The 15,152-nt window shown below is 38.0% G+C and overlaps 1 protein-coding gene across 3 annotated transcripts in view; it reads left to right on the top strand.

Moving 5' to 3' along the window:
* The window catches only part of ttf2 (transcription termination factor, RNA polymerase II), a 34,628-nt gene extending 19,912 nt beyond the window's left edge, over positions 1-14,716 (top strand). For all 3 annotated transcript variants that reach the window (XM_057853270.1, XM_057853269.1, XM_057853268.1), the window contains 7 exons: positions 558-700; positions 761-937; positions 5,015-5,073; positions 6,841-6,997; positions 7,862-7,944; positions 14,055-14,129; positions 14,189-14,716. In XM_057853270.1, coding sequence (XP_057709253.1) covers positions 558-700; positions 761-937; positions 5,015-5,073; positions 6,841-6,997; positions 7,862-7,944; positions 14,055-14,129; positions 14,189-14,333 — 839 coding nt within the window. In that variant the 3' untranslated portion in view covers positions 14,334-14,716. The remainder of the gene's footprint in view (positions 1-557; positions 701-760; positions 938-5,014; positions 5,074-6,840; positions 6,998-7,861; positions 7,945-14,054; positions 14,130-14,188) is intronic.
* The last annotated feature ends 436 nt before the right edge of the window (positions 14,717-15,152 follow it).

Below are 15,152 nucleotides of genomic sequence, written 5' to 3'. Positions count from 1 at the left end.
TTTATGACTTTCCATCAGGATATTCAACACAGTATCCGTGTTTGTCCATACTCAAGTTTGCACTAAAATGTCACTCTCATTGCACCACTCATGCCACAACATTGTCACATGCATCTCACAAAATAATGTTTTCCAACATCTGTCTAAATCTGGGTACTGTATAAACTGAGTATTGACTATTGAATATGTAATATTTGCACAGTTACATTATAGCATTATTTTGCACTGTTACCTCAACATCTATGCACAAACTGTCATTTGCATTATCATATCAAGTCAGTCATCAACCTCCTAGTCTGAGCATTGTAAATTGTCATATACGCACTGTTATATAACCACTACATCACCACTTGCTGCTAGTCACTTATGCACGTCATTCAAAATCTGTGTACACTGTAACTTTTTTTTTTTTTTTTTTTAATTAGCTTTATTGTAATTTGCTTATTTTTAATATGGTACATCTTATTGCAAAGCTTTGACTCTCGCAATTTTCTATTCATGTGCATCTCTATTTTAATATTGGTGTGTACGCGACCTTCTCTATTATTCCCCTTTAGTGTCAAAAGAGTTTGGTTTGTCACAGTCAGACCTGCCAGTGTCCTCTTCGCAGCAACCTCCGCAGGCTGCCAGCACTGCCCACATCCTGTCATTGCTCCTGCGTCTGCGACAGTGCTGCTGCCACCTATCATTGCTTCAAAAGGTATATTTGAACACACAAACGAATGACCGGGCGTGTCCTAAATTTTTCCCTCCGTCGCAGACGCTGGACTCATCAGAGCTGCAAGGTGATGATGTGGTCCTGACCCTGGAAGAGCAGCTCAACGCTCTGTCCCTCACATCCGGACCCTCGACGTCAGACGATGCCGAGGCCATGGTGGCCCTGAACGGGACGCGGTTCCCCTCCCGGCTTTTTGAGGAGAGTGGTATGAGCACCAAGGTGGGTGAACGACCGGAATGAACCACTACAAGAGATGTGATGTGTAAAATTGTGATAGCATATTAAAAGAATTCTGAAGGACCCATGCCTGAGGTTGACAATCAGCCGTCTGATCCTGATCAAGGGTTTGTAATTTGTCAGAACTTCAGAAAATGAAAGTGGTGACTTTAAGCGAATTCCAAGGTTTGAATTTTATTAGAACATTGGGTAATAAATAGTGCTGTCAAATTTATCGTGTTAACGAGCGACAATATCACGTTAAAATATTTGACGCATTTAACAAATGCACGGAATGACCCGCTCATACATTGCCTCAAACAGTTTACATTGACGCCGTTTTAGCACATTGAGAGCGAAAAGGCAGAGAAATGCAAGTGGACACAGGCGTTCATTGAACCGCGCCTTATATTTGTATAAGCTTTGGCAACCATCACAACAATCATAACTTTTGCGGCTAGTGACGTGGGGAAGAATGACAGGAGAAGATCTTTTTCTTAACATGCTTTGTTGAACACAACACAGAACATATACCATTTGCAGCCACCACTGACAGTCATGGTTGCCCAACTTCCCATCATGTGTTTGGGCGGAACAGTTAAGTAGCTACAGTATCATTTTGTGAAAGTACAACAAAAATAATATTCCTACCTCTCAAAAAAATAATGTTCACAAAAAGAAATGCGCTCAATGCAAAGAGAACTGGCATTCCCAATCAAAATCTCAAATTAATTTAAAACTCGCCATTGACACCTTGTGGTGTATTTCAATCACAACCTTACGTAGTAAAAGACACTGTGGAAGAACGGCAGGGAGCCCGTGTGACGTCCCGCTCGGCGACGTCAACAATGGCGGGCTATTAGTTTATTTTTTGATGGAAATTTTACAAATTTTATTAAAACGAAAACATTAAGAGGGGTTTTAATATAAAATTACTATAACTTGTACTCAAATTTATCTTTTAAGAACTACAAGTCTTTCTATCTGTGGATCCTTTTAACAGAAAGAATTTTAATAATGTTAATGCCATTTTGTGGATTTATTGTTATCACAAATTATAACTGTACATACTTATGTATAGTAGTTGAATGTATATATCCGTCTTGTGTCTTTCCATTCCAACAATAATTTACAGAAAAATATGGCATATTTTAAGGATGGTTTCAATTGCGATTAATTACGATTAATTAATTTTTAAGCTGTGATGAACTCGATTAAAAATTGTAATCGTTTGACAACCCTAGTAAAGAATAATCTGCTTTCAACAGTTGTTTTAACAATCAACAGGAAAATAAGTGGGCATGTCTTTTACAACAGAACGCACAAATTGGTGTCAAGGACCAACACTCAAAATTAAATAAGATGTTGGCCATTTTCATTCGTAGGACCATTTTGGATGACTCCAAACTCATTCTATGGGAATACAACCCAATTGGACGCTAAATCTATTTTTATACAGTCGTACCTCAAGACAGAAAATTAATTTGTTTCAGAGTAGCTTTCATATCATAAATGTTTCGTATAATTAAAAAAATTACATGTAAATTGCCTCATTTGCCTCATTACCTAATTTGTTCCAAGCTCGACTAAAACACCATATTCAGTTTTATAATATGGGTAATACCAGAATGAAATAAGAGTCAAATACATTTGAATTATTCAATATACCTCACCTAACTGTTAATACCTGTAATGAAGTAGATAATAAAACAGAAGTAAAAAAAATTATAATGATGATAGTGAAAATGTGGAAAATTACCTTTCGAGTGAGGCGATGTCCAGAAGCGAAATGATACCACCAATAGGCTAACAGGATAGCAAGACCAAGATTCTGACCAATAGGGGAAGCAGGATCTTGTGGCATGACTTTTAAAATTCTTGTCGAGCGAGAATTATCGATTACAGTGTATGCTATTATCTTTCACATGCTGAATATTTTTTAATAATATGAAGTGGCTCCGAAAAAGTTTTTGTAAAATGAGTTTTTGTGTACTGAAGCTTTCGCATCTCGAGGTCCCACTGTATAATACTTGGTTGTTGTTATTATATATATATATGGCGGAACACACTCAGGTGACTTGAAGTTCACTCTGAGACCTCCATTTTGGCCAAATTTCAAATTTGTCCTATATGCATGTGTGACACATCATTGGAAAGCTTAAAATCTCAATTTTCTGGGGGAAGAAAAATTTTGAACAGGAGGGCATTTAAAAAAAACAAAAAAAATAAACAGCAAAACCCTATCTGGAGGTGAGAGCACACAAGAGCAGAATTACAGACGCCATGACTTTAACGAAATATTATCGTGTACTTACCTTGTTTCGATCCAACAACTCCATGTAGTATGTATCACTGAGTGTCAAGACACAGCTGTGAATAGCCACAGCTGGATTTTGGGGGGATTTTATTAGTGAAACATGGTAATATAACAAGAGTCGTGATGCAGAAATCGCAGACATCAAGGAGTGGTAGCGATTTTCTTTTTCATATATTTACCCATTTAAAAGGTTTTTTTTTCTCAATTTTTCTTTGTTTGGATCGATTATTTATCATCTAACATATCAGAGAAAATGCGACAGTAACAAAAAAAATACAATTAAGCGATAGTTATGAGGTAGACATCCGTGACATTTTTACAGACACCATTTTTTTCATTGTGACGTAATTTTTTTTTAAGTTTAAAATATGTGAGTGAATAATTTTTAAAGGTCGTTTTTTTTTTTTTTTTTTTTAAACAAAATATTAGACATCAATTAATGATTCTAAGCTAAAAATTAGGGTTGTTCCGATCATGTTTTTTTTGCTTCCGATCCGATCCCGATCTTTTTAGTGTGAGTATCTGCCGATCCCGATATTTCCCGATCCGATTGTTTGTTTTTTTTTTTTTTTGTTCCCGATTCAATTCCAATCATTCCCGATAATTTTTCCCGATCATATAAATGAATAAAACTCGGACGAATGTATACATTCAACATACAGTACATAAGTACTGTATTTGTTTATCATCACAATAAATCCTCAAGATGGCATTCACATTACATTAACATTCTTTCTGTGAGAGGGATCCACTGATAGAAAGACTTGTAATTCTTAAAGGATAAATGTGACTTTGTATATTGTGACTAAATATTGCCATCATTTGTTGAGCTTTCAGTAAATGGTACTGTAGCCATTTAACTGTTCTGCCCAAATGCATGATGGGAAGTGCAACCATGACTGTGCGTAGTGGCACCAATTGATATATCTTCTCTGCGTTGGTAAATAACATAGGGTGTTAAGAAAAAGATCAACTACTACCTTTCTTCCCCACATTGCTTCCCACGATATTTCTAATTGTTGAGAGAGGGATTGTAAGGCTCTAGCCATATAAAAAAGGCTCCAAAGACTGCCAGAATTCACTCTACTCATTTTATGCTGCCTTTTAGCTCTATATATAGGTAAAACGGTGCCATTATAGATTGGACGGGACAATGCGTGAGTGGGTCGTGCAGCGCATGCGTTAATTGAGTTAAATATTTTAACGTGATTAATTTTTAAAAAATTAATTACCGCCGTTAACGCGATTAATTTGATAGCCCTACTTTAAGCCAAAACTAAAGACTCTGGATGAGTGTAAGACATTTTGTCTGTAATGTTAAATACAATTAGAAAACGATTGAATTAAAATATATGTATATTAAAAAAAGGCATGTCCGATATTTTTTTGCCGATTCCGATACTTTGAAAATGACGCGATCTATTGGGACATCTTTACTAAAAATGACAGACATTGTGAATAAAAAATATAATTTCTTACCTTCTTTTTATGGCTGGGTTGAAACAAAAGCGGTTGTGCGACATCTGTAAACGGGGGTTTCCAGGGTAAAACGGACAAAAATCAAAATAGTTTGGGGGCTTAATGCGCCATGAATCTGCTATGGCAGCACGTAGACATACTGTTCTATCAAACACAACAGTTCTTTTGGCTTAAAATACAGCACTTTATTTTAAAGAGGGGTGCAAGAGCAGAAACTGCTTTTTCAGGCTTGTCTGTGTTTTCTGCCATATGTACAGTGTATCATCTTTTTTGTTTTTGGGCAGATTTCTGCTGTGGTCTTTGAGCTGGAGGCAATCCGCGCCAAGGATGACAACCAGAAAAGGTAAACATATTTTAAAGGCCATGGCTAACTGGGCCCCCACATCTTTAATATTTGAAAGTCTGCAATGATTTAATATCAAAATACAGTAACATACTCAAAGATTTAGAGCGAGAAGTTGAAACAAAGTACTCTGTTTGAGCCGGCACACGCTCCTCAATCATATTTGAAATTTGTTAAAAGAAAAAAATTACACTTTTTAACTTTCAACCCTTTCAAGAGAAAGTAACTAGTTTTGGTCATATGGAGAAAATTAAAATCGCTATAAAGGCCTGGCGTCCACATACTTGGAACGCACATTTTTGGACATGCGGGCCACAACATTGGCATTTCATAAATTGATATACAAGTTTAGCCAACATGACCCAATGGGATATGTCCTTAAATGTGGACTCCAGGTCTCAATTATATACTATATTTCTATTAATAATCATTGTGTTTTTTAATTATTTATTTGCTTGAAAATATAAATTAATAACATGTTTATAAAAATAAAAATGAAAAAACAAATACTGATTATGGTCCCCAAAAGCACTCTATAGAGATGTATCTTTTTAATAGTACATACTGTAGATCCCTCGCTACTTCGTGCTTCAAACTTTGCGCCTTAGTCCATCACGGACTGTTTTCAATAAAAATGTAAAAAAAGAAAAAAATACAGATGAGCTGTCCCGAGCCGATCGCGTAGTCTCACTCTCGCTCCCTCCCTCTCCCTGTTCGTTGTTCGTCAGGCAGTGCACGTGCACTGGAGTTGCTAGTTAAAGTTAACGAGGATTTACAGATGTTTATGTTTGATCTTGCCAGAGACACGAACTTCAAAAGCGCCACATGCGTCAATCATCATTTAACTTGTTAAACAGTTGCTGTGGCAACTCATTGTGTGTAAGTGAGCAGCTTGAGCGGATTTGAGTGGACTCACTCAATGAAGCGTTTAATACAGCCAAGCATTTTTCTACTACTTCATTCTTGTTTAAAAATAATTCTGTGGGACAGTAACTTCTTACAACTTAGCATAATTATTACATTTGAAGTGCTTAAAACCTATTTTTAAATGTATAAATACATATTTTTAATTATACTTAGGGGGAGAAAAGTGGAAAAAAGGTGTCTTATATTTATCTCTTTCCAATTCTAAATCTGAATAAATACACTGAACACATTTTTTGTGCGCTACTTCGCGGTTTTTCACTTATCGCGGCGGGTTTTGGTCCACATTAACCACGTAAAATGAGGGATCACTGTATTTACCTCTTTGTCTGCCATTGACCATAGTAGACATCCAATTCATTTAAATTGGGAGGACTAGCTCTAAATGCTCATCTTTCATGTTGTCTATTTTATATATCATTATGTATTTCATAAATCAGCTTTCTAAAATTAGTGTTGATAAATGTTTTTTCCCATTGTTTATCAATATTTGTTTGACCTAAACAGAAATCTGACATTTTCTGTTTTCCTTTGTTTTTTATTTAAAAATATTTTTTACATTAAAAAAAAGTACAAAACATTTGCTGTTTTTTCCTTCCCTGTTTTTATTTTAATTAAAAAAATATTTTTGTGACTTAACATCTAAAAAATTTCATTAGAAAATTTTTACAGTTAACGCTTTAGAGTCCAGCCTCATTTAGTCAAAATGTATTGGACGTTGACATCAAATGAGTTAGGAGTGCCCTATAACGGGTTGAGGCTTATCTTTCCATCAAATAGTGGTTTGAACCACTTTTATGTTCAGCTCAGTAAAACATATTGAACTGTCTCTTGTTTCTACAGCGTGATCGTTTCACAGTGGACCAGTATGCTCGACATCGTTGCCTACCATCTGCGGCTGATGGGTCTGCAGTATGGCCTGATCTCCGGGGCCGTCAACCCCAAACGCCGCATTGACCTAGTGGAGGAATTCAACAACAATAACCCCGAAGGAATACAGGTGACACATCCTTGTGGTCCTCAAACCCACATACAGTGGTATGAAAAAGAATCTGAACCTTTTGGAATTTGTCAAATTTCTGCATAAAATCACCATCAAATGTGATCTGATCTTTGTCAAAATCACACAGATGACAAAACAGTGTCTGCTTTAACTAAAACCACCCAAACATTTACAGGTTTTTAATATTTTAATGAGGATAGTATGCAAACAATGACAGAAGGGGGAAAAATAAGTAAGTGAACCATCACATTTAATATTTTGTGGCCCCCCTTTTGGCAGCAATTGCTTCAACCAGACGCTTCCGGTAGCTGCCCAATCTTTTCTATAAAACGGCTGTAGTTCAGCCAGATTCCTGGGATGTCTGGCATGAATCGTTGTCTTTAAGTCATGCGACAGCATCTCAATGGGGTTCATGTCTGGACTTTGACTTGGCCAATCCAGAACATGTATTTTGTTCTTCTGAAACCATTCTGAATTTAATTTACTTCTGTGTTTGGATCATTGTCTTGTTGCAGCATCCATCCTCTTCTTAGCTTCAACTGTCTGACAGACGGCCTCAGGTTTTCCTGTAAAACATCCTGATAAACGTTTGAATTCATTCTTCCATTAATTATTGCAAGTTGTCCTGTTGTCCAGACAGTGTTTTCATCTGTGTGATTTTGACAAAGATCAGATCACATTTGAGGGTGATTTTATGCAGAAATGTGAGAAATTCCAAAAGGTTCAGATACTTTTTCATAACACTGTGCAATTGGTGGGTATTTTTATCATACTAGTAAATAAATGCACTATTTACATTAAGTATCCATTTATCATTTTACATTACTCCAGTTTTCAAATATTTCTGTTTTCCTGTGGAAGGTCATGCTGGTGTCTCTCTGTGCCGGTGGAGTCGGCCTCAACCTAGTAGGTGGGAACCATCTCTTCCTCATGGACATGCACTGGTGAGTGTACAGGACATTTGGAGAAGTGTACAGGACATTTCGAGAAGTATTTTCTTGAAGGAAATGTGAGGTTTCACAAATTAAAGTTTGGGTGATAACTTCTCAAATTGTAGCATTACTCTAAATAGGAAAGACACTACACCACGCAAAAAAAGGTTGACTTGAAATTTAAAGTTCTGCTATTTCCTTGGAATTTTCAGGTTTTGATGGATAATGTACAAAGTCAAGTTATCGCTATAAACTCAAAATTTTGAGTAAACTACATTCAAGTTTGAGTGCATATTTAAAGTGTATTACAACACCTGGGGAAATGCTAATATTCCATCATTTATCCATAAACACATGCCTTTTGGATTTATATCATGCCACTTCGTGTAATTACACACATCGCAACACCAAGAAAATGATAGAAATTTGGATCAATTGTCAAGCTAAAACGACCAGTGCCCGAGATCCCGGAAATCTAGCATATTGTGTGCGTGACGTACCAACTAGGAAACACCCGGCTCAGTGCTTAGTACTGAATGGCGGCGATGATAGCGGACAATTTTGTTTCTAGTTGCAGCGACGAATCCGACGTAACGAACGTTCATCTAATGGTGACGAGGAGAGTTATGAACCTTTCTTTGGTGTTTTGGGTTATCAATTTGAGCCCAAACGAAAGCCAATGCAGCCTAATGAAAGGATCATTGAGGGGAGCAATCACACTGATGAAACACCGGCAACAGATCGTGGGGGAAACACCGAATGGTTTGTTTTGCATTTCTTTTTGTGAAGCTGATACACCGTGACCGCAAAATAAAGTAATGTACAGTGCCTTGCAAAAGTATTCGGCCCCCATGAATCTTGCAACCTTTCGCCACATTTCAGGCTTCAAACATAAAGATATGAAATTTAATTTTTTTGTCAAGAATCAACAACAAGTGGGACACAATCGTGAAGTGGAACAACATTTATTGGATAATTTAAACTTTTTTAACAAATAAACTGAAAAGTGGGGTGTGCAATATTATTTGGCCCCTTTACTTTCAGTGCAGCAAACTCACTCCAGAAGTTCAGTGAGGATCTCTGAATGATCCAATGTTGTCCTAAATGACCGATGATGATAAATAGAATCCACCTGTGTGTAATCAAGTCTCCGTATAAATGCACCTGCTCTGTGATAGTCTCAGGGTTCTGTTTAAAGTGCAAAGAGCATTATGAAAACCAAGGAACATACCAGGCAGGTCCGAGATACTGTTGTGGAGAAGTTTAAAGCCGGATTTGGATACAAAAAGATTTCCCAAGCTTTAAACATCTCAAGGAGCACTGTGCAAGCCATCATATTGAAATGGAAGGAGCATCAGACCACTGCAAATCTACCAAGACCCGGCCGTCCTTCCAAACTTTCTTCTCAAACAAGGAGAAAACTGATCAGAGATGCAGCCAAGAGGCCCATGATCACTCTGGATGAACTGCAGAGATCTACAGCTGAGGTGGGAGAGTCTGTCCATAGGACAACAATCAGTCGTACACTGCACAAATCTGGCCTTTATGGAAGAGTGGCAAGAAGAAAGCCATTTCTCAAAGATATCCATAAAAAGTCTCATTTAAAGTTTGCCACAAGCCACCTGGGAGACACACCAAACATGTGGAAGAAGGTTCTCTGGTCAGATGAAACCAAAATTGAACTTTTTGGCCACAATGCAAAACGATATGTTTGGCGTAAAAGCAACACAGCTCATCACCCTGAACACACCATCCCCACTGTCAAACATGGTGGTGGCAGCATCATGGTTTGGGCCTGCTTTTCTTCAGCAGGGACAGGGAAGATGGTTAAAATTGACGGGAAGATGGGTGCAGCCAAATACAGGAACATTCTGGAAGAAAACCTGTTGGTATCTGCACAAGACCTGAAACTGGGACGGAGATTTATCTTCCAACAGGACAATGATCCAAAACATAAAGCCAAATCTACAATGGAATGGTTCAAAAATAAACGTATCCAGGTGTTAGAATGGCCAAGTCAAAGTCCAGACCTGAATCCAATCGAGAATCTGTGGAAAGCGCTGAAGACTGCTGTTCACAAACACTCTCCATCCAACCTCACTGAGCTCGAGCTGTTTTGCAAGGAAGAATGGGCAAGAATGTCAGTCTCTCGATGTGCAAAACTGATAGAAACATACCCCAAGCGACTTGCAGCTGTAATTGGAGCAAAAGGTGCCGCTACAAAGTATTAACGCAAGGGGGCCGAATAATATTGCACGCCTCACTTTTCAGTTTTTTATTTGTTAAAAAAGTTTAAATTATCCAATAAATTTTGTTCCACTTCACGACTGTGTCCCACTTGTTGTTGATTCTTGACAAAAAATTAAAATTTTATATCTTTATGTTTGAAGCCTGAAATGTGGCGAAAGGTTGCAAGGTTCAAGGGGGCCGAATCCTTTTGCAAGGCACTGTATAGAATAATTATCATTTATTGTGATACCATAGGTTTTCGCTCTGCCAACAGACACAAATATGAATGGGATTAGAGGATTTGTTGTATATATTTTACGAGCGATAATTTATACATGTGTCCAGTCCTATAGACCCTACTCACCAACGTCCCAGAATGACGTGTCACTGTATCCGGCCGCCATATTGTCCGTCATTGTTTATCCGTATTCTCAGTGGTTTCAATTCGTCGTGCAATTTACAGTGCAATTCATGGAAGCCCCGGTGCTTTCAGACGTTGTAAACTCATTGGATGCGTTGCATAAAAGGTGTTATGTGGAAAAGCTCTATCTGATATCTAAAATAATATAATAATAATAATAATAATAAATCTGGATTTTGGACTATTTCTTCAATAAAACACGCAACAACTGTGTCTGCCTCATTTGCAAAGAGACAGTCGCTGTTTTCAAAGAGTTCGATGTGACGCGATAATATTACCGAACAAGACACGCTGACATGTACGACAACATTACAGGGAAGATACGCAGCGAGAAATTATAGCAACTTGAAGCTTGTTTAATTTCACAGCAGCAATATTTCGCAAGAGCCCGAGTGTCGAAAGAGAACGCCACAAAGACGAGACTGTTGAAATTATGAATAAAAAAAAAAAAATAAAGCAAATGTGACACACAGAAGGGCTTGCTAAAATTTGTTTAAATATATTGTTCTATGTAAATCAGCCAAGGTAGCCCCCCGCATTTTTACCACACCAAATCTGGCCCCCTTTGCAAAAGGTTTGGACACACCTGTTTAACTGATGATCCGTAGACGAGGCCAGCTTCTTTCACTTGGTACCTGCTAAATATTATTCAAAATGTAATGATGGTGGAAGAAATAAGCATCTTGAATTTGAAACTGTATGTTGTCGGCGATTAGCCTCGCAATGATCTTAATTGTGGTTGTCAGCCCAAAACCCTCTAAATATATATTAAATGCATCTTACCAGATATAAAATGACTACTACATAATCCGTGGTAATCGTTTGGAGCCCAGTTCTCTCGTCGCATTGCAGCAGTCCATCTCTCTCTCCTCTCCGGGTCTCTCGGAATACTGTAGAACTTCAAGTCTCTCCGTCTATCTTCTCTGTTATTGCAACCAACCGCCACACACGACTTCACCATTTTGATTATTAATGTTAACGAGCAGAAAAACACGCCATAATAGGAGGAATTTACGTAGCGGTAATGCGTCAACACGACGAGTTGACGGACAATATGGCGCGGAGGCGTGGTTGTGACGTCATGTGAGTAGGGTCTATATCCAATGCGTGATATGTTTTTTATTATAAAAGAGTACTCACTCTGGCGATTTCGAGCTTGGCTGCTCCCCTACTTTGCTTAGCCTGGGGTGGTGGGGTGGTCTCATCAGTGCCAGTCATCGTCCTCTTTCTTGATCTCTCGGGACATTTAGGTGGCTGCGCGTGTTTGGTGGGCACCGCATCTGCTTTCAGCAGCAATTTCTTAGCAAAACCTGATTTCATTTGTCCATACAGTGATACCTCAGCTCACGAACGCTTAAGCTCACGAACTTTTCGCCTCAAGAACATTAAATTCGCGAGCATATAGTCTCTGCTGACGAACTAGTTTTCGGCAGACGAACCAAACCACACGGTCGAACAGCGCCACGAGAAGCTGACGCACGCTCACGGCGTCCCAGTTCGTCCCCTCCCTTTCGTTGAGTGCGGACGTGGTTTGTGTTTGATAGACATTTTGGACCATATTGAGTGTACTTTTGCTATTATGGGACCGAAAAAGACCCCACCACAGGCTAGTGTTAAGCCTAAGAAGACATTAAAGAAAATTACGATCGAGCAGAAGAAGGCGATCATTGAAAAACACGAACGAGGTGTGCGTTTGTGTGACTTCGTGAGACCTTACAACTCAGAAAGCAACAGGTGTCAATTAAGAGGTTTTTAGTCAGCAAAAAGGATAAAGAGTCTCCTTCTAAGAAGCAAAGAAGACAAGCCACACCGGAGGTTGAGTTACCTACAGTCCTTAAGGAAGGGGACTCTCCTTCCAAACAGTAACTCCCTCCCTCCCTCCTCCTCCCACTCCATTTCATCAAGCCATCAACTACCATCACAAAGGTAAATAAAACGACTTTATTATACAGTACAGTTTATTTCTTTAATTACAATACAATAGCACATTTATTATACATAAAAGAAGGTATATTTTTGTGAGGTTTTAAGGCTTATTTAGTAGAAAACTATGTTTTATGGGGACCTGGGAACGGATTATTCTCATTTTAATGGTTTCTTATGGGAAATAAAAGTTCGGAAGACGAACTTTTCGCCTTACACACACTTTCTGGGAACCAATTATGTTTGTGAGCTGAGGCATCACTGTAGTTCGAATAGCTTTCAGGTGTAAAATGAGCACCACACAAAACCTGGGTCTGCAAAATTAGCCGTCTTTGCACGGACGAACTATACTCATTGTCTGCGTAGTCCAGCTCTTTTTCTCGCGTTCGGGAACTCATGGGTACTACATGGCTATTTGTACACCACGTAGCATGACAGGTTTGAACCATTTTAGCGATTTTTTTTCATAAAACACGAACACAACTCTCTCGTCGATAAACAACGATGGCACCTGCCTCGACCTTTTGTTTCCTGGCTGTGACATCAAAGCCCCATTCGGTTGTTTCCAGAATACTTTTGAAAATGTTTGTAATTTTCGATCTATTTTCGATAATTGCTGATGAATGTGATTTATTTTTTGTTAACTTTATTAATATTTGTTATCTTGCCACATAACGGTTCTATTGATATATCACACCCCCTTAGTATTATCATTCTCTTTAATGAATTAATCCAAGTGGGATTTGAACCTAAGTTCAACCTCAATGACAGGGCAACATATAGACAACTGTTCTAAACTGCCCGGTTGACGACACCATATCCAGAGCACTCTTTTTGAAGGGAGTCAGGCTAGGGCTAAACTCTAAACTAAAAACTTACACGGAAATTTTGAGTTCTGCATAAAAACGTGACAATTCCAGTGAATACAACTCATTTAATCACATTACAAATATTTTTTAAAAAGGTAGTTTGTTAGAGTTGGACTAGTGTCCACTTGTAGGTTAGCATGACATTTCGCATAAATTCATTTTTTTACAGTGTAGATGTCTTGATGTCAGCTACAGTACGTTTTAGCATGTTTTAAAGTAACAGTATGAATAGACGTTTGATGTTAGACTTTTTCAAAGTTAGATAAATAAATGAATGTGTTTTAGGGTCTTTATGTAATGGTAGGGTTTTATCAAACATTAATTCTGGAAAATCTTTTGAAAAATGGCTTAAAAGTTTGTCGTATGTTTTCAGCATCCGTTTTTATTTCATTTGATTTCTATTAAACAACATGCTAATATACTTGGTCATTAGTAATTCTGATCATATATTGCTTTTCTGGGATGATGAAATGTTTTCTTGCATTATATTTTTTCACCTTTACTTGTCACGGTTTTGTGTTTTTGCCCAATATATTTTTTCAATTTTTTCAATTTTTTTTTTTTTGGAACGCCGTTATTGAAACCTTCAGTTTGAGAACTGGCTCATTATGAACTTATTGACAGCGATAGACGTGGGTGGCAGTGAACGAGCGTACCAATGTGCTGCATTGTGTTTTCAGGAACCCAGCCTTAGAGGACCAAGCATGCGACCGAATCTATCGAGTGGGACAGAAGCGAGACGTCACCATCCACAGGTAAACGCTTACTCGGTCACCATTGAGCATTTCTCCTCAACAGAGTCGGTTGCTCGCAGGTTCGTGTGCGAGGGCACGGTGGAGCAGAAGATCTCCACACTGCAGGCAAAGAAGCAGCAGCTGGCCCAGAGCGTGCTGTCGGGAACTGGCAGTGCCGTCGCCAAGCTCTCCCTGGCAGACCTCAAGATCATTTTTGGCGTTTGAAGTCTTAAAAAACCCAACTAAAATTGTGTTTTTGTTGTTTCTCAACCTTAAACGAGCATTTTCTATTTCTTAAAAAAATTAGACCTACCAACATTTTTTTATTTTGTTTGATTGTTAAAGGACTACGTAAGTGTTGCATCACGCAGAATTTGGATACGATTCAACTGTCGACCACTATATGGCAGCACACTTTAGTTTGAGACTTCAAATCCAAAGATTGTAAAGAAAATATTTCCGAATCGTGACACTATAGGATGGCACCAAAGTACTACCTTTCTCGCTTTATTATACATCAATCCTTGTTTTGTTTTTTTTAGTACAGTGTTTGCACTTATTTACTGTAAAAATGACCGGGAAAACATCATTAAAATTAAGATTTGAGTTACTACAGTATTGTGATGTTGATTAAAATGAATAATCCAATAGGTTAATCTGTAATTTTGGAGATGAGGGTGAAAAGTTTTATTAGCCTATCACATTTTAACAGAGGTGGGTATAGTAGCCATATACTTTACTCAAGGAAGAGTACCGTAATTTTTGGACTATAAGCCGCTACTTTTTTCTTTCATTTTGATACCTGTGGCTTATAGTCCAGTGCGGCTTATTTGTTGATTTTTTTAGGTAACACTTTATTTGACAGCAGTGTCATACGACTGTCATAAGATCATCAAAATTATGACATGACACTATCATGGACATTACTGAATGCTTATGTCATTAAGTGTCATTTGGCAAATTATGTCACTAACTCAATTTTTGTCCATCGTGGATCTTTTGCATCAATTCAAAAGTGAGATCATTTGCTGGATAACACTTAAT

Source organism: Corythoichthys intestinalis, chromosome 12 (genome assembly GCF_030265065.1).
Source record: "Corythoichthys intestinalis isolate RoL2023-P3 chromosome 12, ASM3026506v1, whole genome shotgun sequence".
Lineage (NCBI taxonomy): Eukaryota > Metazoa > Chordata > Actinopteri > Syngnathiformes > Syngnathidae > Corythoichthys > Corythoichthys intestinalis.
Note: the sequence above shows the minus strand (reverse complement) of the source record. Positions and strands in the feature narration are given on the sequence as shown.